Below are 20,709 nucleotides of genomic sequence, written 5' to 3'. Positions count from 1 at the left end.
CTGTGTGCATGCAACTCATTTTGGCCAATGAACGAGTTTACCCGAAGGCAACTTAAGGGACCGATGTGTTGCAGGTGACCTCGTCGCTGCTCCAGCGCAGTTGGCTCCAGCATCCGGAGCGAGACAGCCCGCGCACGAGACGATCTGTGTACTAGCCCCCAGCGACCGACGTTGCGAGCTTCGTTTAAGATGCGCACATGAAGCACAAGCTGTTAAACCAAATGCGTTTGATAGGTTGAACGAATAACGCAGCTGGACCAAATCTTGTACCGTCGTGAGCATGGGCCATGGCCTGCGCCTCATCTGCGCGCTCCTTCTGCACGTCCTTCTTGACGCCTACGTCTACTTTGAGGCACCTTTTGCTGCCGAGCGCTACGTGCTCTCGCCCGTGCTTTTGGACGAGTCGGAGGTCCACCTTGTCCTCCACCGCATCGAGCCAGGCACCGAGACTGGCGACGACGACGCCAACGACTTTCGCGTGCAGACCACCGACCGCCTCGTCGGTGTCGACAATGCGACCATGTCGACGCTGTCTTTTGAAGCCATTGCAGACACGCCACCCAACTCGACGTTCATCGTGCCGCTGCTCACGGAGCTCGACGAGCCCGAGGTGGAGGACGCGGTGCGCCTCGAGGGCTTTCTACAGCTCCACGTCATGGCGCCCACGACGCTGTCAGTGCGACTACGAAGCGGTGCACTTGGTGCTGTACCTGCAGCGGCGTGCCTCGCTCCGAACACAAGCACGTGCGCGATGCACGCTTCGTTCGACCGCGCCCAGCGGCGGATGGTGCTGCGCCTTGCCTTCTTCCAGAGCAAGGACGCGTCCTTGGAGCGCGGCGATACGTTCTTAGCGGTGGACGGCGTCGAGATCTCGCTCGCACCGCTCGATGAGATCGTCGAAGGCGTGATGAAACCTGGCGCATCGCCTGTTGCGGTGCCCCTTGTGGACACGCGCGACGGCCATTCGAACGTTCTGAGCGGCTTCTTGCGCCTCACGCGCCTCGAGCCACGCACCTTGCTCTTTGAGCCGACGCTGACGCGGCGACGTGACGCACTCGTGCGCTTGATCGCCGCCGACAATGCCGTCGCCGCGTACAACGGCATGCCCGTGACGCACGCTGCGTATCGACGGTTTGTCACGACCGACCCGATTGGTGCCGCGCGGGTGATGGGATTGGAGAGCGACGGCATGCCAAGCAGCGAGATGCCTCGTCCGTCGAAGCTGCGCGCCATCGAGACGCAAGAGGGGGCTGGTGGCGACGACGAGGAACACAGGAATGCACCGACACCCAGCGTGACTGCACCGACCCCGGCACCGACCCCCGTGCCACTTCCGCCAGTCGTACCGATGGAGTCGGTGCCGCCACCACCACCCAGCCCAGACGATAGCATCTACTCGGTGACGTTCGCCGTCGAGACGCGGCTTGGCATTATGTGGAATGCGTCCGTGACGGACAAGACGCTGGTCGAAGATGTCATTTCCCACTCGCCAGCTGCCGCCGTGGGGCTCATCAAGCCCAAGGACCACTTGCTCTCGATCAATGCGCACAACGTCTCGCGCGTCGGGCCGGAAGAGCTCATGACACCGTTCAAAGCGGCGGGGTGGCCCAAAACGCTCACGTTCCTCCGCTACAAGGAGCCACCCCGCGCCCCCGCCCCCGTCGTCAACACGACGGTGGCGCCAGCACCCGACACGCGGTTTCCTTTGCTAGCGCACGTTAACATTAGCGCCGCGCGTCAAAACGGATGCGACTTTTACTACGTCGTCGAGTTTAACGTCGTCGGGAACCCGCCGCAGCCCATTGGCATTGGGTGGGACATGGACGTCGGCAACCAATCCGTCGTCAAGCTCATCGTGACCAACTCGTCCGCCGAGCGCGTCAAAGTGCTGGGTCTCGGCGACCACTTGGTCGACATCAACGGCATCAATGTGTCGATGCTGCCGCCGCGGCGCATGGCACAGACGTTCGAGAGTGTTCGCAACCCACGGCGACTCGTGTTGTACGCGCCGCCGTGTGCGATCGCAACGACAACGGTGGTCGTCGCCCCTTCTGGACAAGTTGTCCTCGATCCCGTGCACGTGTTCTGGGCCACCGTGCCTCTCTCGACGGTGGCGAGTCACCGCCAAGACGGACACGTTGTGCGCTACGCGGTGCGCATCGCGGCACTCTGTGCGATCGGCATCGAGTGGGACCGGGACGCCCCGTTCGGAGCAATCGTGCAGCACGTGCAGCCGCAGAGTCTCCTTGCGAACCGAACCGACGTCACCATTCTGCCGCTGGAGACGCTCGTGGGCATCGACGTGCTCAATGTGACGACCCTACCCCTCGCCGACATCAAAGTGCTGTTTGAGACGAGCCCGTTTCCCAAGCAACTCATCTTTGAGACGTCGCCGCCATCGAATGTGACGACCGCGGCCCCTCTTCGCATGCGCCACACGCTCACGTTCACCGACGACGCGATGCTGATGAACTGGAGCCTCCCGCTCGTTGTCGCCGAGTGGAGTGCGTCGCATCGCATCCAAGAGAACGTCGTCGTCGTCATCGCGAGTCCGTCCACCGCGTGCTCGGCGCTGCAAACGACGACACCTGGCACGCTCGTGCTTGCGTTTCGAGGCGTGTGCGCGTTCACCGAGAAGGCCAAGCGCGTCGCAGCTGCAAGCCGCACCGGCCTCCTTCTTATCAACGACCAAACGAAAGGCCCACTCGCCTTCCCCAGAACGACGACGACGACCGTCGAGCCGACGTCGATCCCGGTTGCCATGTAGGACGCTTTGCCGTGTAGTTCTTCGGTATTGAAGCACGATACAGGATGGCCAAGAACGACGGCGAGCTGCTGTACGCACTGCTGCAGGCGCGGCCCACGGCAGGCGCCGCCGTCTGGGTTCAAGAGCCCGCGGCGTCTCCTCTCGGGCCGTGGCCAGCCTCGGAGCCGTCCCCAACGACCATGCGCGTCAGCGTTGGGAGCCACGAGCGCGTCATGACGGTCAACCATACGGGCCCGCACCCGTTTGTGAACGCGACAGTCGCGCCGCTTCAGCTCGTGCACGCGTACCCGCTCCAGACGGCGTGTCATCGGGACGATCTCAACGTCCGCGGTCGCGGCGCCGTCGTCGTCGTCAAGCGCGGCAAGTGCAACATCATCCACAAGGCCATGTACATGCACCGTTCTTGGCAGTCTGATTGTCTCTATCCTCGCGATCTAGGACCGTGCAAAAGATGGGGGCCAAAGGGATTCTCGTCGTCAATGACGACGAAGACCATCCGATTTACTTGGAGCCGCCGCGCGAGATTCATATTTGGATCCTCGTGTACACATTGCCCATGATACGAAAGACACTATTGTACACATGTCTAGGATCAATGCCACCGACGGCCATTGGCTCGAAGACGCGTTCCGTGCCTCCCACGACACTACGCCCGTGCCAGTGTTTCTGCGTCTGCAACACTAGGGACGCATTCTAAGTTACCTGCAGAACCTTGCTATTTAACGATTTCTGTGTCGCTACGCTACACAATCGCAACCGTATCGGCCGGCGACGCGACAGCTGCGACTTGCTCGGGGGGCGTCGTGAGCTCATCCTCGTCGTCGTCGTTCGTCGCCTCTGCCACTGTCACTGTCATTGTCGTTGGTGCAGTGTGGCGCCGGGAGACTCGCACGGCAAGGACGAGGGCGATCACGCCCATGGCCACGGCCGCCGTCGCAATAGCAAGACTGTAGCCCTGGCCGAGGCCCCAGAGCGAGTCGTTCTTGTCGCCTTCAGACGCCGACTGGACAGCCGCAAACACACCGGCCGTCGCGTCGTCCTCAAAGGCGTCGAGCACTCCAAAGTAGCGCAGCCAGCCGGCGCCGACGCCGCCAAAGTTGAGGCCGATGACGTCCGACTGGCAGCTTGTGTCGATTGTGTCGAGGTTGCCGCCGCCGAGCACGTACGAGGCGAGGATCTTGACGCCGCATGTGGTGCCGCCCGACTTCATGCGCGTCGTAAACGTCGTGCAGTGCGCCGACGTCGGGAACTCAATGAGCCGGTGCGGCCCGACCATCGACGCGTTCTCGTCACGCGCGTAGCCCCAGCGCGTCTGCGGGTCCAAGCCGCCGGCCATGAGGAGCGCCGTGGCGCCTCGCGGGACGCTCGCCGTCTTGTTGAAGTACTGGTCGCGCTCATAGACGAACGGCGGGCTCTTCGGGAGGTGAAACTCGGCGCAGTTGGGGTCGCGCGAGCCCGTGAATGTACAGTACTGCTCGACGAGCGAGTACGTGGCGCCTCCGAAGAGCCCGGCATCGAAGATCGCCTTGAGCTCCGACTGCGACGGCGTCGGTGTCTCCCACATCTCCGAGTAGACGATGAGGCCGTAGAGAAGCTCCGAGTAGTACAAGGTCGTGTCTTCGTCTGAGGCCTTTGCGGCCCACCGGCCTTCTTCGCGGATGTAAATGTCGATAAAGCTCTGGAGCACCTTGACGTCCTTGGGCGCGCAGCGCTCAAAGCGGAAGAGGAGTGCCGGGATCATCTCGCGGTACATTTGACTCATGAGCATCGAGCCGAAGAGCGAGCGAAGCGTCTGGGAGGGCGCGCCCCCGATCTGCAGCATGAGGTCGGCGCACAAGTTGACATTCGTGCCGTACTCGCGGTCGAGCTTGTCGTAGACGGCCCACGCCACGTCCGTGACGTTCCGGCCTTGGAATTTGGCGCCACAAAACGCGTCTTCTTGGCACAGATCCAGAAAGCGATTGCCAACCATGGCCACGTCGCGGTCCCAATTCGAGAAGGTCGACATGCTCTTGAAGCTTGGGCTGCTCTGCGAAACGATGCTGTCCACAATGTAGCCCTTGATCTCGGGCGACTGGAGCTGCATGAGCCGCTCGACGAGGAACGTGCCGTAGCTGAGCGCGTAGACGTACACCTCTTTCGACGCCTGCGCCGACTCGATGATGCGCTTGATGTCGTACGCGGCGCTCGTAACGGAGAAGGCTTCAGTGTGGTTTTGGATCTGGAACAAAATGTCCTTGATGCAGTTGGGGTACTCTTCGTCGGTGATGCTCACGCCGCCCGGACTGCCCGATTGCATGCTCGCCGCCTAGGTTGTGCGAGATGAGATACATGCGTGAGAACTATGTGTCGTCGTACGGCGTTGCACTCGAGGCGGTTGCTGCGACCCGTGCCTCGGTGGTCCATCGTGTACAAGGTTACGGTCTCGTTCATCTCAAAGTACAAGTTGGCCATGAGCGTCTCCACTACAGAGCTTCGTTAGCACAACACGTGTGAAGAGCCATGCGGGCGTACTGGCAGTGGACGAGTCGCCAGGGCCGCCTTGGAGCACCCACAACACCTTCTCGGTGCCAATGGTAACCTTGGCCGGGTTGGCCAGCTTTCGCTTGACAAAAACATCGATGGTCTGGCCGCGCGGATCGGTGCAGACCTCCTTGTGGCACAACGGGAGCTCAAACTGCCCGCACTCGTAGCCCGTCGTGGCGTCGAGGCGGCGCTGGCCGCCCAAGGCGTCGGCTTCCAGATGCACGCGGGGTAGGTGGCTCTTGGTCGCCGCCATCTGCGCCATGCTGTAGCCGCTGCCGATCGAGTTCATGCTGCACGCGTACCAGCCGTCAAAGGGCAGCGTCGTGTAGGCATGCGCGGCCAGCGCCAGCATCGAGAGGACAGCCGCTTGCAGCTGCATGAGGTCGAAAGCCAAAATGAAGATTTGGGGTCGCTTGGATGTTCGACTCGTCGCTGATTGGCTACGCGACGGTAATTAAATACGGTCTCTGTATAAAGACGTTTGTATAGACGATCCCAGATGGGTTTAAAATTTGGCTCGATTCACCGCGCGTTTCAGTTGTTCCTTCGAAACAGCTCTGCAACTGCTGTTTATAGAGAATTATACCTATTATATAGAGATACTCCTTGATGCAAATCGTACAAGTATTGAAAAGAGAGAATAGTACGTTTTGTCGTTTGGTAAGAGGTGAAGGAAAACTCATCTAGTACAACCGAAGAACCATAGTTATGAAGGAGATTTCTGGGAGATTGTGGGGAATACTCAAGATTAGGGTCCAATAAAGCTCGAAAAATGAGAAATGACCTTGAAGTCGGGGGATTGTGGCGCCAGACCAAGCAACAACGTCTGGCCACAGCCATGAGCACCCACCGCAAGCACCTCTGCATCAAGCAGTGGATTTGTAGAAAGCTTTCTCTCTCCTTTATTTCAAGTTAGTAGAATACATCCTAGCGATCTATTACTCGTACTGGACAACAGTTACAGATATAACGGTCAAATGGTGATGTGTCCAATATCGTCTACAGCCCTGAACACGACAACCCATTTACGGGACCATCTTTTGTCTCCTTCCCTACAGATCGTGGACGAAGCAGGTTTCGATCCGCCGACACAATCTTATGCACCGACAACGTCTCGAGATTATTCGTACACCGGGTCACGCGAAACCGTCGGACCACGTCCTGTCTCCACAGGAAAAGACAGAATCGATAGGTAGATAAAACTTATCCCTCAACACGAACGAGCTTGAAGAGCGCGGCCATATCCTTATTGGTGCTCGTGCGGCGAATGCAGAAGAGGGACCCGTCCGGCCGCATGCTGACCCAGCCGCCCAAGCCAAAGCAGCTCGCAAAGCTAAAGAGCGTCGTCTCCGGACGCGATACGTCGATCGCAAACTGCTCGTAGGATTTCAACCCCGCGCCTTGGATGCGCATCGCGCCGAGCGCGTTGATACCGAGAAACAAGCCGGAGCTCTCGCTTCGGAAGCCCCACATGTCGGTGCTGTCGGCCAGCGTAAACGCGCGGAAGAGGCAGTCCGCCGACGCTGCGTCCTTGCTACGCATCTTTTCTCTGAGATCTCCACAGAGACAGCAATTCGTACCACACAACTGGGTCGCCATTGACGTTGGCGACGAACTTTCGTGTTGTGAGCTCTTGGAACGCGCAGCGAAACTGCGGCGAAATGGTGAGCAGCGAGCTCGTGAGCTTGGTGGCTTTGGCCGTCACGAGCCGCATGTCATCTTTTGTTTTCTCCGACTTGGCCTCGATGCGGTCGAGCTGCGCCAGCTGCATATCGAGGTGGTTGGAAATTCCTTTGGACGCGTGCTTGAGCTATAACATGTACGCAACATGGAGTGCAGATGCGAGTGCCACGTTCGTACTTCGAGGAGCTGCGGCCCCAGCGCCGCAAGGTACGCGGCCTGCTCCTTCGTGAGGCCATTGTCCGAGGCGTAGACGTCTCCTTGGTCCTCACCACTGCCATTTGACGGCAAGAACGCCGTAGCTACAAGCACAAAGCGAGTGTGCGATGCTCTTCTCGGGCCCATTCTACCGGGCGGCGAGGCGTGCGCCGACTCGTAGTGCTCCATGAGCGCGCGCTGCGACACCTGCGCGACGCGGCACTCGGGGCAGATGAAGCCCATTGCGATCTAGCACACGACGTCAGGCAATGGTCGAGAAGGCGAGCGACCGACCTCTTTGGACGGCGCCGACGCATGCGGCAGCACCACCGTGGGCTCTCTTGAAAACTTGTTGGCGAGCCAGCCCGACCAGGACATGCCGCTACGCTCACCATCATGAGCACAACCACCGCTGCGACGCTGCGCACCGCACGACGTAGTTGGCTTGCCCGACGACTTGCTGCGTCACGTCCAGCGCCGTCTCGGTCTGGTCCAGTTGCTCTAATATCGGGCAGGCGTGAGCTGGCGGCGACTCGCTGGCGTCGCACCCGACTGCATCACGAGCGCCGACGCAACGTCGCGCGAGATGGCCACCGTCTCCGCGTTCAGGCGCAACGATGCGCGGTACTTGTCGGCCGCGGCCGTCGTCGCGGCCGTCGTCCCCACCTCCATATCGCGCTTGCTAAAAACAGTCCGTTCTTATCCGAACGCCAATTTCTCGCGACAAACAGTGTATTGAAACACTGTTTCAATGCGTTTTACGGCGTTTACTCGATTCCAGCCGCCGAGGGACAGCAATGCAGAACACGTCCTGAGCCATGCAGGGTGCTCACGCTAAGTCCTCTCGCACGTTGCGTACCGAGGCAGGCCCGCGCTGTCTCTCCATCGCACGACATGGCCTCTTCATTTGGGCGTCTTGGATCCACACGCTGCCACGTGAACGTGTCTGATTGGTTCCCACGTACCAATCAGCACTGACTGCCATCGTCGAAGTCGGTTGCGGAGCATGGAGGACGCCGCCCTGGACGCCACCACAAGCGCCATGGACGCGTGGATCGCCGTCATCGTCGCGCTGCTCATCGGTACCATCTCGCTGGTGTGGTACGTCCTAGCGCAGCGCCCGCCGCCGCCAGTCGAGGAGCCTGTGCCACCGACCAAGTTTGAGACGTTTGTGCGGACGCAAAGCGGCGCCGCGCCACGCGTCCTTTTCTCAACAGCTGCCGAGCCCGCAACAATTCGCTCCTTGCTGAACCGCGCCAGCGTCGACGTGCTGCACGTCGATCTGACGCGCATTGCGGGCAAGACTGGGATTCTGGCCGTCTTGCGGACGTGTGGTGACGCGACCGACGACTGCACCGAGTTCCTCTTTGAGAACGGCCACTACATTGGGAGCAGTCAGCTCCTCGAGGCAATGTACCGGTCGGGTGAGCTCGCGAAGCGCCTTCACGTGGCGCTGCCACCGCGCGCCGACGACGAACTTCGGCTTCCGACCGTGACCTTGGGCGCGGCTGCGGAGCCATGCGTCACGACCCAGCTGTCGATGGCGCAGCTACGCGACGCGGACTTTAACGCCAACGCACTTGCACCGAGCACGAAGTCGCTGGCGTCGCGACCACATGGCCAAAGCAGTGCGAACCGCAGCCAGCTCCTCGTCTCGTTGTCGCCAGTACGTTGCACGCCTAGTATAGTGGGTAGGCAGCTCATGTCTTTGGTGTAGACCGTGACCGAGTACCCGTGGGATGTCATGGACGTGCTCGTCGCCCGCCCGTTGGAGACGACGACCGACTTGCTCACGCTACCGGAGCCCGGGTGGGTCGATGCCGCCCACACCAACGGCGTTGCGGTGTTGGGTACACTCACGTGGTCGGCTGCTACCGACGCCACGTGGGCGACGATAGACGAAGACTGGACGGTAGAGCGATATGGACGCTTGCAGACGGCGTCATGCATTTCGCGTTGTCGTAGGCGCTCGCATCGCTGCTGTTGGCCATCGCGCAGCGTCTGAAGCTCGACGGCTGGGTCGTCTCGGGCATGCCACCAAACGCAATGGTGGGTCTCTTACCACTGCTGCGCCACTCGACGTCGCGCGTGCTCTGGCGTACCGCCGAGACGCCTTCGGTGCCGTCGGTCGTCGACGGACTTGTCTGGGTCGGCGACAGCAGCCCCAAGACGGTGCTCTCGCTGAAGAAAGCCTTCCCGGACATCCCGCTCTTTGTGCACATGTCGGAGCATGTTGACTTGCAGGCGCGATCGCTCCGATTCGCCGGCGTTTCGATCTCGATTGACGCGACGGTACAAAGGTTGTATTGAGTAGTACAGTCGTGTGATTCGATTGGTCTCGTAGGCCAGCCAAGACGCCTTTTGGCCCTCCACGTGGCGGTCGCTCGGACCTGTGCACGCCCGGCGGAACGCGATCGCAACGTCGTTTGATGTCGGACACGGCGGCCATCTCTCGCTGCATGGCGAGATCGTGTCGACGGCACCGTGGGCCGACCCGAGCCGCATCGACCTCCAGCCAAAGTCGATCGCAACGAAAATGAAGGGCACGCTCACCGCGGCGCTTTCAACCCACGTCGCGTACCTCGGCGGCACGAGTCTGCTCATCGAGGGAGGTCTCCTGCGTCCTCCGACAACACACACCTTGACGCAGATGCGTAGGGCATTGAAGAGCAATGCAATGCTCGACATTCTACCCACCGACATTCAATTCACGCCCCGAAAGCTCCTCAGCGTGCGCTACTCGTTCCTCAACTGGACGCCGAACGTTGCGCTGAACCTTGTGCTCTGGATTGCGGGGCGGCAAGAGCACTTGATGCTGCGCAGTCCGCAAGCGTCGTCGACACCGAAGAAGCGTCTCTCGCCACTCGTCGGTCGGTCGGCCCTCGGCACCGTGTACGCTGCAAGTACCGAGACCACGCACGCGACCTCGGGCTGGGTCACGCGAACCTACTACCTCGGCGGCCAACTCTGGGACGGCAAGACCATCGTCGCCATCGGCGTAGCCGCCATCAACCTCTACGACGCGGCCCAACCCGTGTCGGCGCACCTCGGACACCTCGCACTGGGGCCCGACCCACTCGAGGACGATATCGACGCGGTCGCATGCTATACGAATGTGCATGCGTCGGGCTCCCAATTGGCGTTCACACCGTCGGCAGCCGTCGCGTCGACAGCCATCTACCGCGAGACGCCGCTGACCTTTGTGGCGCAGACACGTCAATCCGTGTGGTCGCCGACGGCGCCAGGGCGCTACGTCCTCCGTCCACTCGGGTGGGCGGGCGCGTTCCTGCTGCCGCTGCCGTCGTGTCCCCGCTTTGTCGTGCAAGAGGACCCTTGTACCACGAGTTTGTAAGCTCACACGTCAGTAGTATAGGAGAAAAAAACTGGTTAATCTAACATATCGTGCAGTTGGAGCCTTTCTCGGGCACGAGGATCTGGTCCTTGGACTGCGGGTACGGGATCGTCTCGATCTCGTCCATCGCGACGGGCCACTCGGTGCGGAACGCAATCTCCTTGGCGAGCGCCTTTGCAAACTTGACGTGGCCGCTCACGGCGTAGTGGCGCATGTTGGCGAAGTCCGCGTCGTCCATGCCGCCGGGGATGCGGAGGAAGCAGTAGTGCATGCGCAGGTCCATCTTGCGCACGCGCGACATGGCCACCTTGGTGATCTCTTGCAGCTGCAGGGACATGCGGCTCCGGTTGAGCTCGTCTTCTTCGCCGCTCGTGCAGTTTTCGTCGCAGACCACACAAAAGATATGCGCGTCCGGTCGGTCTACAACAGTCCGATCTCGATCGATACATTGATACTTTGGAGAGGCACGCACGCAAGCGCACGTCTTCGAGCAGCGCCGTGTACGCGCCGACAATGTCGGCCTCGGACGACGCGGGCGGGAAGAGATCTTGGCCGCCCAAGTTGATGACCACTGCGTCGGGCATCCAGCTACAGTATTGTCATGGCAACTGCAGACAATATGTTCCATCACAAGTATTAGCGTGTACCTCTGGAGGTCCCACTGGCCGTCGCGGGACGCGATCGTGTTCTTCCACATGGCGCTCATGTTGGCGCCCCAGTCGACCGAGTTGCTGTGCACGCCTTTCCTACAGAGAAAATATCGACGTCGACGTTGACGCGAGATTGGAGACGGACCCGCTCCACGCCAAGACGTGCGCTTCGGCGTTGAAGAGGCGCGACGTGATGCACGGGTACGCGTTGTAGACGTTCTCCATGCGGCCCTTCATGCCAAAGAACGCCTTGTTGTGCGACGCGGCGCCTTCGTTCCCAAAGCCGCACGTGTCCGAGTCGCCAATGAACTCCATCTTGCGCACGGTCGGCGGTGTATACGGGAGCACCTCGGCCGTGCGGTCGACGATAAAGCCGTAGAAGGTGCACACCTTGAAGGTCGAGACAGCGCCGCGCATCTGCGGCTCGGTGCGCTTGGCGACGTTCACGACGTGCTCGCCGCCATCGTCAAAGTGCGCGACCTCGCAGCACGTGGCCTTGAGCGACGCGCGGAGGATGCAGCGGAAGGCGCCGTCGACAAAGACGTTGAAGTAGTTGCCCTCGCCTTTGAGGCGGATCGCGACCGTGGTCGCGCCCACGACGCGCAGCGTGAAGCCGCAGTGCGGCCAGTCGAACTGCACCGCGTTGATCTTGGTCTTGCGCGGACCCGTCTCGCCGTACCGGAGGAAACGCCCGCTGAGGTGCACGAGCGGGTCGACAGCCGTCACGAGGCGGTACGCGCCGCCCTTGTACTTGGCGACATCAAAGTTGTAGACCTCGAGCTCCGTCGTCGTCGGGCTGCCCGACGTCTCGTGGTCGGCCTCGAGCATCCTTGGCAGGACGAATTTAAATTGGTGTATTTTTATAGTTTCCAAGCCGTTTTGGATGGTAGATTCCGCTCGCTGGCCAATCAAACGGACGCAAACGCTGCACATAGCCAATCCAATGCCGGCGCGATGGGCAAGCGCAAGGCCATTGGCTATAATCCAAAGCTGAATCTTGGGTGCGACCGCAAGACGACGCGAGCGAGAAAGGCGGCCCGCGATGCAGGCCATGCACTCGACACTGCGCATCATGCTTGGTACATGGCGGGCGCTCTGAATCTATGGGCGCTAAGACGCGGGTGCGGCCGGGTGCGCGCACCCGGCTGGCACAAGGCGGGCCGCCCCGTCGCACTATCGCGTCACGCCACCTCGTCGCGCCACCTCCGCTGCCAGCATCCCCATGGAATTCTGCAATGCACGACGGCGTGCGTCGACGAACGTCATCTATTTATGCGTTGGCACAATTGGCGACGGGCACCTCTTCAACAGGCGGCGAGACGCACTCCACGCACGCTGCCGTTGCCGGCTTGCTCGCTGGTCTCGAGCTGCTCTGATGTCGTCGTCTCCGACGAGCACGGAGGAGGCACGATCGATGCTTCCTCCGCCGTAGACACCTGGTCGTTCTCAAGCAAAGGGGTCGCCTCGCGCATAGGCAGAGGCACCGAGCACGCCCAGTCATGGAGACCATCGAGGTGCTGCGCGACCACGAGCTTGAACAACGCCGAGAGCGTTGCAGGCGTCGCATCGGCGCTCTCGATGCTCTCAACGTGCACCGGCGACGACAAGCGCTTGGTCAAGGCACGACGCAGGCACGCGCGCATCTTGGCGGTACTCGCAGCGTCGAGGATCTCTATCCCAGTCATGAGCCGCGGGTGCAGGAAAGGCCAAGTGTTGTACCCAAAGCGGCGTCCTCCATGGCCGTGCGCTGACGCTGCTCGGCCATGCGCATATGATACTCGTCTTCGAAGATAGGCTAGACATGATGACGTTGGAGGCTAAAGATGCCAATGTTGAAGTTGGAGTGTACCCGCAGCTTCTGGATGAGAAGCTTCTTCTTCATGCGCTTGCGGGACGCGAGATCAAACATGCCACGGATCGTGCACTCGAGCTGGAGTTCGTCGAGCGCAAGCGCGTCCAGCGGCTTGCCTTGGTTCATAAAGTGCATCGAGGTCAGCTGCGTCGGGTCGACCTTGGTCTTCTTCTCTGCCTTTGTTGGGAGCTGGAACGCTGGCACAGCGCGGTCATGCGACTTGAGGAAGGATGCGATCTCAATGTCTTCCATCGTCATGATGTACTGGTCGAGCGTCACGAAGCGGTGGCCAAAGACGTAGCCGCTGCCAATGTGGCCCGTGAGGAGCTCCTTGCCCTGGAAGAAGCGAGAACCAGAGACCGCATCGCTGCAGTCGACGTCGCCAAAGGCGATCGTCGCTTCGAGTCGGGCGTCCTGCAGCAGTTCGAGCTGGGCTTGCAGTGCGGCCACGTCGTCGCAGCCGCACACCGGGTCGATACCGAGGCCGACATGCCGGATCGTCTCGCGGAGCTCCTCGGCATGAACGTGCGCCAGCGAGGTCGATGCGTCGAGCGCGCGGACGTCGCGTTCCAAGGCCTCGTGGCGAGCGTGCTGCGTCGGCGACGTCGGGACGCGGTAGCCACCGAAGCGGGAGACGACAGGCAGCGCTTCATCAAAGAGGACGACCGACACGTCGGCGAACTGGATGCGCCGGCTTCCGTCCTTGGCGCGCTTGGCGGGCGGGGCGTCATCGGGCCGATCGAGCTCCCGCTTCATGCTGCCGATTGCTTGCCACTCTGCCGGGACGATCCATTATTTTCGACCACTTTAACGCCTACTTTAACCTCTTCTCTCCCAACGAAAAGTTGCGTTTTTCGTTTTCCACGCCTGGCGATCGCGTCGTCAACCCATCTTCGCCAGCGACTGTCCTGGCCTCCTTGGCCCACGGTATGTGGAGCAACCGAGACGACCAAGCCTGCAGCGTACGCTACGTCCACCAAGTCGATGCCAATGGGCTAACTAAACGCGTGTCGAATGCACCGTCCGGGTAGCAAGGGGCATAGCACGCAGCACTGGCAGTGACGCTTTGGCATCTTAATCTTAGCGTCCTTTGTCTGGTTTCACGCGACGTCGGCGAGGCAGTTGTCGAGCGACCGGCCGCGAGGGGCGTTCGCTGCTCTTACGAGCAGCTAGCACTCTCTACGAGCAGAGACGACTAAAGCACGGTTCGCGTCTTGCGCAATTCAAAGTGAACCTCGCTCGCGTTCGGGTAGCTCGTGATCTGGCGCTCAAAGATGTCCTGGAACGGGCCCATGAGACGCTCGAAGGTCGCGACGTCCATCGACAAGCACGAGACGTCGGTGGCCGCGACAACGCTCACGGCGCGCTTGGACTTCTCTGTGAGCGCCTGCATGCCCGCGTCAACGATGTAAGTACGACTCTACTTGCATACCTTTTCGCCAAAGTAGCCGCCCGGCCCGACCGAGCCGACAACGGAGCTCGTGCCGTCGTCGTCCGAGTAGACAAAGTTGCACTCGCCGTCCACGAGGAGGTAGAAATGGAACGTGTTGTAGTCGGCGTCGTCTTGGCGGATGACGACGTCGCCCGCGCGGTACGTCGCGGGCTGCAGCGCGTCGGCGATGATCGAGACCTCATGGCGCGTCAAGTGCGACATGAGCTCCATGTTGGCCAGCAGTGCTTCGTATTTCTAATGCCACCGTCTGCATCGCGCTCTGCACACATGTCGTATTACCTGCGATCGCATCTTGCTCGCCGTGACAATGATGCGCCGAAACGTATCGCGGTCCAGCGCCCAGAGCACGGCGTCCGTGGTGGCGACCACGGTGGCCGCGCGAGGGCTGTTGTACATGAGCGCGAGCTCGCCAAACGTGTTGCCTCGAACATAGTGGAAGACGGGCGTCGCGAGGCCGGTCGCGCGCGTAAAGACGTCCAACTCGCCGTCGTCAATCACGTAAAAGTAGTCGCCTTCGTCCCCCTGCGCGCCACGCATGAGACCCACCTCTTCGAGCGTTCGCACCTGGTTGATGACAATGTCGCCTCGGCGCACGACCTTCTCCTCCATGGCGCCGATGACGTCGCGCTGCTGCTCCACGTCGAGCGAGTTGAACATAAAGTTGCTCGCGACCGACCGCTTGATGCGCTCGATGGCGTCGTCTGACTTGGGCACAAACTTCTTGGGACCGACCATGGCGCTCTGGAGGCTGCCCGAACTATATCCGCTTGAGGATGCAGCGCCGTGCCTGCGGCTAGGGACCTACCTCACGGACGGCCGTCGCCCGCGGCTCTGTGCCATGGCGCGCCGCTTCCGATCTTCGGCGTCGTCCTCGGCAAGGACCGCGTCGTTGGAAAGCGCGCTCACGTCCTTGGCGCGCTTGGCGGGCGGGCCACCGTCCGGCCCATCGGGCTCGCGCTTCCCGTGCCACTCTCCATGAGCGCTTGCCGCACCATTTTACCCTTGACCGCGTACTTTAACGCCAAAAATAGGATGCGTCGTGGAATAAAACGCAATGCCGCCGTGGCGGCTAAAGACGTTAAAGACCCACCTTCAAGGAGGTCAGGTGAGACGTACTACTGTACAATTGCTCGAGTCAAAACGCAGATGCACCTCGTCGACCACCTTGGTACCGATGGAGGACGCCTGCTTCCCACATAGTATATAAGGCATGCTTCGTCGTCGACTTGAATTGGAAAAAGACAGCCAGCCCTATCATCAAATTACCGTCTTTCTCCGCCATTTACCGTCTTTTCGACGTCATGCGGCCACTGCGTGTTGCTCATTTGAACGGCGCTTCTTCGTGTGCAGCGGCCTATTTGGGGTTACGTCCAAAGGCGATTCCTTGGTGCGAGCGTTCGGTATCACTCCCATAGTACTTGTTATGTTCCTACCGGCAGTTAAGTGCCCTAATCCATGGCTCACGAGAGTCGATTCGGCGGGTCCAGCAGCATGGCACTCTTCCCCAGGACACTGCTGTATCGATAGTCTATTGCAATGGTGTCTAGTGTAGAACAACGAGGGACATGTCGCATAAAGATAACTTTCCATTAAGATAAACGATGCACAACATCGACACAACAACTCATCTTGAGTGCCATCGTCTTGGGGTCCTGGCCGCACATCTTCATTGGTTGTTGTTGTCGTCGCCGTTGTTGTCGTCGTCATCGTCGTCGTTGTTGTTGTTGTTGTCGTCGTTGTTGTTGTTGTCGTCGTCGTTGTTGTTGTCGTCGTCGTTGTTGTTATCGTCGTCGTCGTCGTTGTCGTCGACGTCGTTGTTGTCGCGGATAGGATAGCGGTTCTTCAGCTCGGTGACAAGCAGCTCGCGGTACGCCATCATCGACGCCTCGAGGCACCAGACGACGGGGCCGTCGACAAGGGCGTAGCGCTTCAACCCGCCAAACACGTTCTTCGGGTCCGCCTCGCAAACAAATTCGCGAAAGGCGGCACTGCCCGCCTTGACGTCTTCCTGCGTCAGCCCCGTCGCGACGGACTTGAACTGCTGCAGCGCAAACTTGGTCGTCTCGAGCCCGGCCGTGGCGACAGCCGCGTCGTCGAGCGACCCGAACGGGGTCAAGAGAACCGCGTTGTTGATTGCGCCGACCCACTCGAGCCCGACCTCGGCGTACGTGATCAAACCATAGAGCAGCGTGCCCGTGAGCGACGCCATCTTGACCTTGATCGGCTTTCCGTCGATCGCCGGGTGACGTGTCAGATGGTCGATAAAATAGAGGTAGTACGGGCCCTTGTACCCGTCCGGCAGCCGCGGCGCCTTCTTGGTGCCCGGCGACAGAATGCAGTGGGTCAAAATAAAGGCTGGTGGCACGAGGGTATCGTGCGCCTACGTATATATGTGCGTCATGAGCGACATCAACGACGAGATTGATCGAAGCGTACCTCGAGCACCGTCGTCGATGTTGCAAAATGCTGGCGCAGCCCTTGCACCGTGAGGTCTTCAATCGTGCAGCGCGTCTGGGCAACGTCCGTGCAGACAGCTTGGACCACCTCAGCGGTCTCGAAAGCCATAGCTTCGAGGCCTTGGACGCCGCCTTGGACGCCTCCAACGGCGAGCTGTGTCAACGCATGCGCGGCCATGTTTTCGTTGTGCATTGCATCCACGCGCGCCGAAAGCAGCGCCATGTCCGCGGCAGTCGCGTCGGCGGCGGCAGTCAACTTGGCGTCGATCTGCGCCGTAATCTGGACCGCGTACTCTGCCACCACATCCTTGACGACGTTCCGCAGCGCGGCAGTCGAGATGATTTCTGTGTCGCGGGGCAGGACCTTCGCGCTCGAAGGCGCTTCGCGGCTCGAACGCGCCGGAATCTTGACCGGCGGCGAACTTCCGGTCGAGCCGGGACCGATGCTGCGCTTCACCCTATGCGACCAATACATATACGTATGCACGACTCGAGCAGCAACGACATACAAGGCGCCGCGTCTTGGCGTTGCGGGGGCCTTCTGAGCGAGCGCTGCCGTCGCCGGAAGCTCGCCATAAGTGTCCCTGCCACGCCCAATGAGTTTATCCGGACAATCGACATGCGACACACCGCGTCGCGAGGATGGAGCTTTTGCGCATCTTGAAGACACTACACGGTAGAGGTGGACACGCATGAACCTATTGCGAACAGATACGATGTCGCTGCTTACGTGTGCTTGGCTTGTTGGTAGCCAGCGCCAAAGATGAACGCCATGGCCTCTTGTTCGTCGACCGTCAAGCCGGCAGATTCGAGCGTGGTCTTGATGGCCGGCGAACACCCGCCAGGCGTATTACCATAGATCGCAACCAAGTGCTCCATGGGGAGGAGCTCGAAGACGCCCTGAATCTTTTCCAGCGCGCTCATCATAGCGGGACTGAAGCGCGGCGCACCCGCCATAGCTTGGGGCATCGCGGCCATGGTGCTAAAAGTACTTTGGAAGCGAGCTCACGACTGTTGGTACTGCCCGCGGTCCGTTGATACAAACACCAAGTACTCGGCCAAGCAAGGTACACTGTAGTGCTTTCTCGCATCGTCGTTTCATCGTCTCCTCCGGTGGCTGCCTCAACAGTGCGCTCGACCTCTGCACGCTTCTGCACCAATGACTGTACCAAGCACATGCATTGCACGACTGTTGCCTCATACGAGCGGTACCACCCAGTGTCTCGTAGCCGACCTGCAGCAAGCAGGACGAGGGCAGCGCGTGCGATCGACGGACGACGGGTGTTGCAATCTTCTTCTCGACAAAGCGCGAGACGATGTGATTGGTCACCTTATTCTGGACGTGATCGTTTCAGGTGGTCGTTTTGTTCGCGCCAAGCGCACCGACTTGAGCGGTTGCGCAACAGCCGCGCCCACGATCATCTCTAGCTGCGCTGCTGGCCCGGGGCCCAGGTAACGTTAGCTAATTTACGTGGCGCCCAACAGATAATCCACACGAAGCGACCGTAGCTGCTTCCTTGCATTGAAGGATCGACGACTCATTATTGACGCATGGACGAGTATCGCATGGACCGTCGCCAGACTTTCAGACTATTGATACACTATAAATTGCGAGTATTCGCGCCATGTCTTTTGCTCTGACAGCCGCCGCATATTAGTACAGCGGTTAGGTTGGGCTCTGGATACAGGATCGCCACCGCGTGGCCGAGCTGCAAAGTTGAGTGCATAGTCTAGCGCCTACGTGGCGATCGGGGGTCCTGGCTCAAGTTGACCCGGGTGGCTTGATTACGTTCAGCTCGTCGTCTACTCGCGGCTTTCGCGTCCGCTCCTCAGCACCGACCTTCGAAAGCGCGATGCTGTCAACCACATTTGGCCAGGCTGCTACAAGTTTTGGCTCTTGCGCGTCCATCGTAACCACGGCTTTGGCTCCAGCGCGCTTCGCTCTACGCCCTCTGGTTCGACATCGACGACGGCTTCTCGTAGCGCGCTCGTGACCTCGACGTGTCGACATGAACCATGTTTGGCGCCTCGACCACAGCCTCCGGCGCACGTAGCGCGGCTGCGACACAATAGCTTTGTTAGCACGCAGATACCAACATACCCTGCAGCAATACACGAAACGTAGCCTTGAACGAAACACACAACTGAGAGAAACGCTTTGACGCACCGACGATGCCTCACGAGGTTCACCATAACTCTACCAGGTACATTTACGCGTAATAACTCATTTCAACAACAGCAACAACTGAGGTAACACTACGAAAATATGAATTACTTGTTGGCTCGGCGCTTCAAACGGAATGAGGCTCGCGTACGAATGCCGTTACAAGTCATCGTCGCGTTTCCGACGGCGCGAGACGCGCGTCATTTGCGCCAGCGTCGGTTGCAAGCCTTGCTCACGCTGAAGGTACGCGAGAACGTCGTCGCGGAGGTTGGTGCATGCGGTCTCGAGGACCTTGTGCATGTAGTACGGCGCGTTCGGCTGCGTGACGAGCCAGCGCAGAATTTCAAGCTGGTTGCTCGCAGCGGCTTGGCACATGGCATCTTCGAGCGTCACTTCGAGTCGATTTTCCAAAAGAAATCGCACGAGCGCGAGGTTGCCGCTCTGGACCGCGGCTTGGATCGTCGCCTTGTTGAAGCCGTTATAGTCGTGCGCGTGGAAGAACGCGATCAAGTCCAAGTGACCGTTGAGCGCTGCCACGTTGACGTAGCGAGACGACCAGCCGAAAATCTTCTCGCGCTCGGCAAACTCGACAACATTCAAGCAACCATGGCGGCAAGCTTGCTTCCAGACGTAGCGCATGCCGCAGTTGAGGCCCAAAGACATGCGAAGGATCTCAACGTGATTGCGGGTCGCCGCTTCAAGCACGACGTGGGGATGCATGTATGACGTTGGCGGCCCTGTCCGAAAAAAGGGCGCGATGACATCGGGGCAGCGGTACGTGGACGTCGTTGGGAACACGAGTCGCCACCCTTGGTGGTATTGCCCAGCTGTAATCGTGTGCTCCGCTGCGAGCCATCGAAGCACTTCCATCTCTTCGACGTCGAGGGCGTACACAAAGAGGTGTACTTGGCACAGTTGACGAAGCTCGGATGTGCCCCGTCGAGCAAACCACGGCTTGAAGACGGCGTCGAAGGTGTCGTACGGAGGGCGGCCGACCAACACAGAGCAGCCGCGGCAGGCCTGGCGGAGCGCGCGCACGTCCTCAGTTACGCCGTTGGAGAAGCTCGCGATGAGCGGGATGAGGTCCTCCGAACGAAGGACGACCATGAAGCCAGTGGTCATGATGCCAATCTTGTTTGCGCTCTGCAGATTCGAAAACACCTTGGGAGCTGTTTTCAACACCGGTTGACGTTTAACAAATCTGTTTTAAACACCGACAGCGACGTCAAACCGAGCTCGTCATCGTTGTCGCTGTACTGGAAGTGCAAGTAGAGTACCAGTTGGTAATAAACGGATGCATGTGCATATACTAGAGATGCTTTAGCCTTCGTCGTCGACGTACAATGTTAATTGCAAAAAAGAGAGCCAGCCATATAATCAAATTAACCTATTTAGACGCCTCTTCGACGTCATGCAGCGACGTCAAAACCCTGGATCTACGTACTTAAACTGTCGCCACGCTTCCTTCATGGCCGTGTGCATATACTAGAGATGCTTTAGCCTTCGTCGTCGACGTACAATGTTAATTGCAAAGAGAGAGCCAGCCATATAATCAAATTAACCTATTTTAGACGCCTCTTCAACGTCATGCAGCGACGTCAAAACCCTGGA

General features: G+C 59.9%; 9 protein-coding genes across 9 annotated transcripts; 2 read left to right on the top strand and 7 right to left on the bottom strand.

Moving 5' to 3' along the window:
- Positions 1–280: 280 nt before the first annotated feature.
- SPRG_14944 (hypothetical protein) lies at positions 281–3,548 on the top strand (the record flags this gene model as incomplete). The annotated part of the gene is made up of 4 exons (XM_012354066.1): positions 281–2,763; positions 2,811–3,155; positions 3,206–3,310; positions 3,358–3,548. The coding sequence occupies 4 exons, from the start codon at positions 281–283 to the stop codon at positions 3,449–3,451; spliced, it is 3,027 nt and encodes a 1,008-aa protein (XP_012209456.1). The 3' UTR covers positions 3,452–3,548.
- SPRG_14943 (hypothetical protein) lies at positions 3,510–5,675 on the bottom strand (the record flags this gene model as incomplete). The annotated part of the gene is made up of 3 exons (XM_012354065.1): positions 5,282–5,675; positions 5,126–5,232; positions 3,510–5,075 (listed from the first exon to the last, which is right to left on the bottom strand). The coding sequence occupies exons 1-3, from the start codon at positions 5,670–5,672 to the stop codon at positions 3,510–3,512; spliced, it is 2,064 nt and encodes a 687-aa protein (XP_012209455.1). The 5' UTR covers positions 5,673–5,675.
- An 809-nt stretch (positions 5,676–6,484) lies between these two features.
- On the bottom strand, positions 6,485–7,861 carry SPRG_14942 (hypothetical protein). Its single transcript, XM_012354064.1, has 7 exons — positions 7,720–7,861; positions 7,600–7,672; positions 7,466–7,553; positions 7,324–7,420; positions 7,154–7,275; positions 6,874–7,103; positions 6,485–6,827 (listed from the first exon to the last, which is right to left on the bottom strand). Exons 1-7 carry the CDS (start codon positions 7,841–7,843, stop codon positions 6,497–6,499), a joined length of 1,065 nt encoding a protein of 354 aa, XP_012209454.1. The 5' UTR covers positions 7,844–7,861; the 3' UTR covers positions 6,485–6,496.
- Positions 7,862–8,177: 316 nt separating this feature from the next.
- Positions 8,178–10,523, top strand: SPRG_14941 (hypothetical protein; the record flags this gene model as incomplete). Its single annotated transcript, XM_012354063.1, has 4 exons — positions 8,178–8,837; positions 8,889–9,083; positions 9,137–9,463; positions 9,516–10,523. 4 exons carry the CDS (start codon positions 8,178–8,180, stop codon positions 10,521–10,523), a joined length of 2,190 nt encoding a protein of 729 aa, XP_012209453.1.
- A 30-nt stretch (positions 10,524–10,553) lies between these two features.
- On the bottom strand, positions 10,554–12,008 carry SPRG_14940 (hypothetical protein). Its single transcript, XM_012354062.1, has 4 exons — positions 11,319–12,008; positions 11,171–11,269; positions 10,996–11,111; positions 10,554–10,943 (listed from the first exon to the last, which is right to left on the bottom strand). Exons 1-4 carry the CDS (start codon positions 11,999–12,001, stop codon positions 10,564–10,566), a joined length of 1,278 nt encoding a protein of 425 aa, XP_012209452.1. The 5' UTR covers positions 12,002–12,008; the 3' UTR covers positions 10,554–10,563.
- Positions 12,009–12,423: 415 nt separating this feature from the next.
- SPRG_14939 (hypothetical protein) lies at positions 12,424–13,808 on the bottom strand. Its single transcript, XM_012354061.1, has 3 exons — positions 13,023–13,808; positions 12,893–12,968; positions 12,424–12,845 (listed from the first exon to the last, which is right to left on the bottom strand). Exons 1-3 carry the CDS (start codon positions 13,779–13,781, stop codon positions 12,478–12,480), a joined length of 1,203 nt encoding a protein of 400 aa, XP_012209451.1. The 5' UTR covers positions 13,782–13,808; the 3' UTR covers positions 12,424–12,477.
- A 412-nt stretch (positions 13,809–14,220) lies between these two features.
- Positions 14,221–15,318, bottom strand: SPRG_14938 (hypothetical protein; the record flags this gene model as incomplete). The annotated part of the gene is made up of 5 exons (XM_012354060.1): positions 14,221–14,412; positions 14,458–14,712; positions 14,758–15,000; positions 15,043–15,235; positions 15,284–15,318. 5 exons carry the CDS (start codon positions 15,316–15,318, stop codon positions 14,221–14,223), a joined length of 918 nt encoding a protein of 305 aa, XP_012209450.1.
- Positions 15,319–16,144: 826 nt separating this feature from the next.
- On the bottom strand, positions 16,145–17,409 carry SPRG_14937 (hypothetical protein; the record flags this gene model as incomplete). The annotated part of the gene is made up of 2 exons (XM_012354059.1): positions 16,145–16,858; positions 16,915–17,409. The coding sequence occupies 2 exons, from the start codon at positions 17,407–17,409 to the stop codon at positions 16,145–16,147; spliced, it is 1,209 nt and encodes a 402-aa protein (XP_012209449.1).
- Positions 17,410–19,257: 1,848 nt separating this feature from the next.
- On the bottom strand, positions 19,258–20,220 carry SPRG_14936 (hypothetical protein; the record flags this gene model as incomplete). The annotated part of the gene is made up of 1 exon (XM_012354058.1): positions 19,258–20,220. The coding sequence occupies one exon, from the start codon at positions 20,218–20,220 to the stop codon at positions 19,258–19,260; it is 963 nt and encodes a 320-aa protein (XP_012209448.1).
- Positions 20,221–20,709: the final 489 nt, after the last annotated feature.

Source organism: Saprolegnia parasitica (assembly GCF_000151545.1).
Source record: "Saprolegnia parasitica CBS 223.65 unplaced genomic scaffold supercont2.144, whole genome shotgun sequence".
Taxonomy (NCBI): Eukaryota; Oomycota; class Saprolegniomycetes; order Saprolegniales; family Saprolegniaceae; genus Saprolegnia; species Saprolegnia parasitica.
Note: the sequence above shows the minus strand (reverse complement) of the source record. Positions and strands in the feature narration are given on the sequence as shown.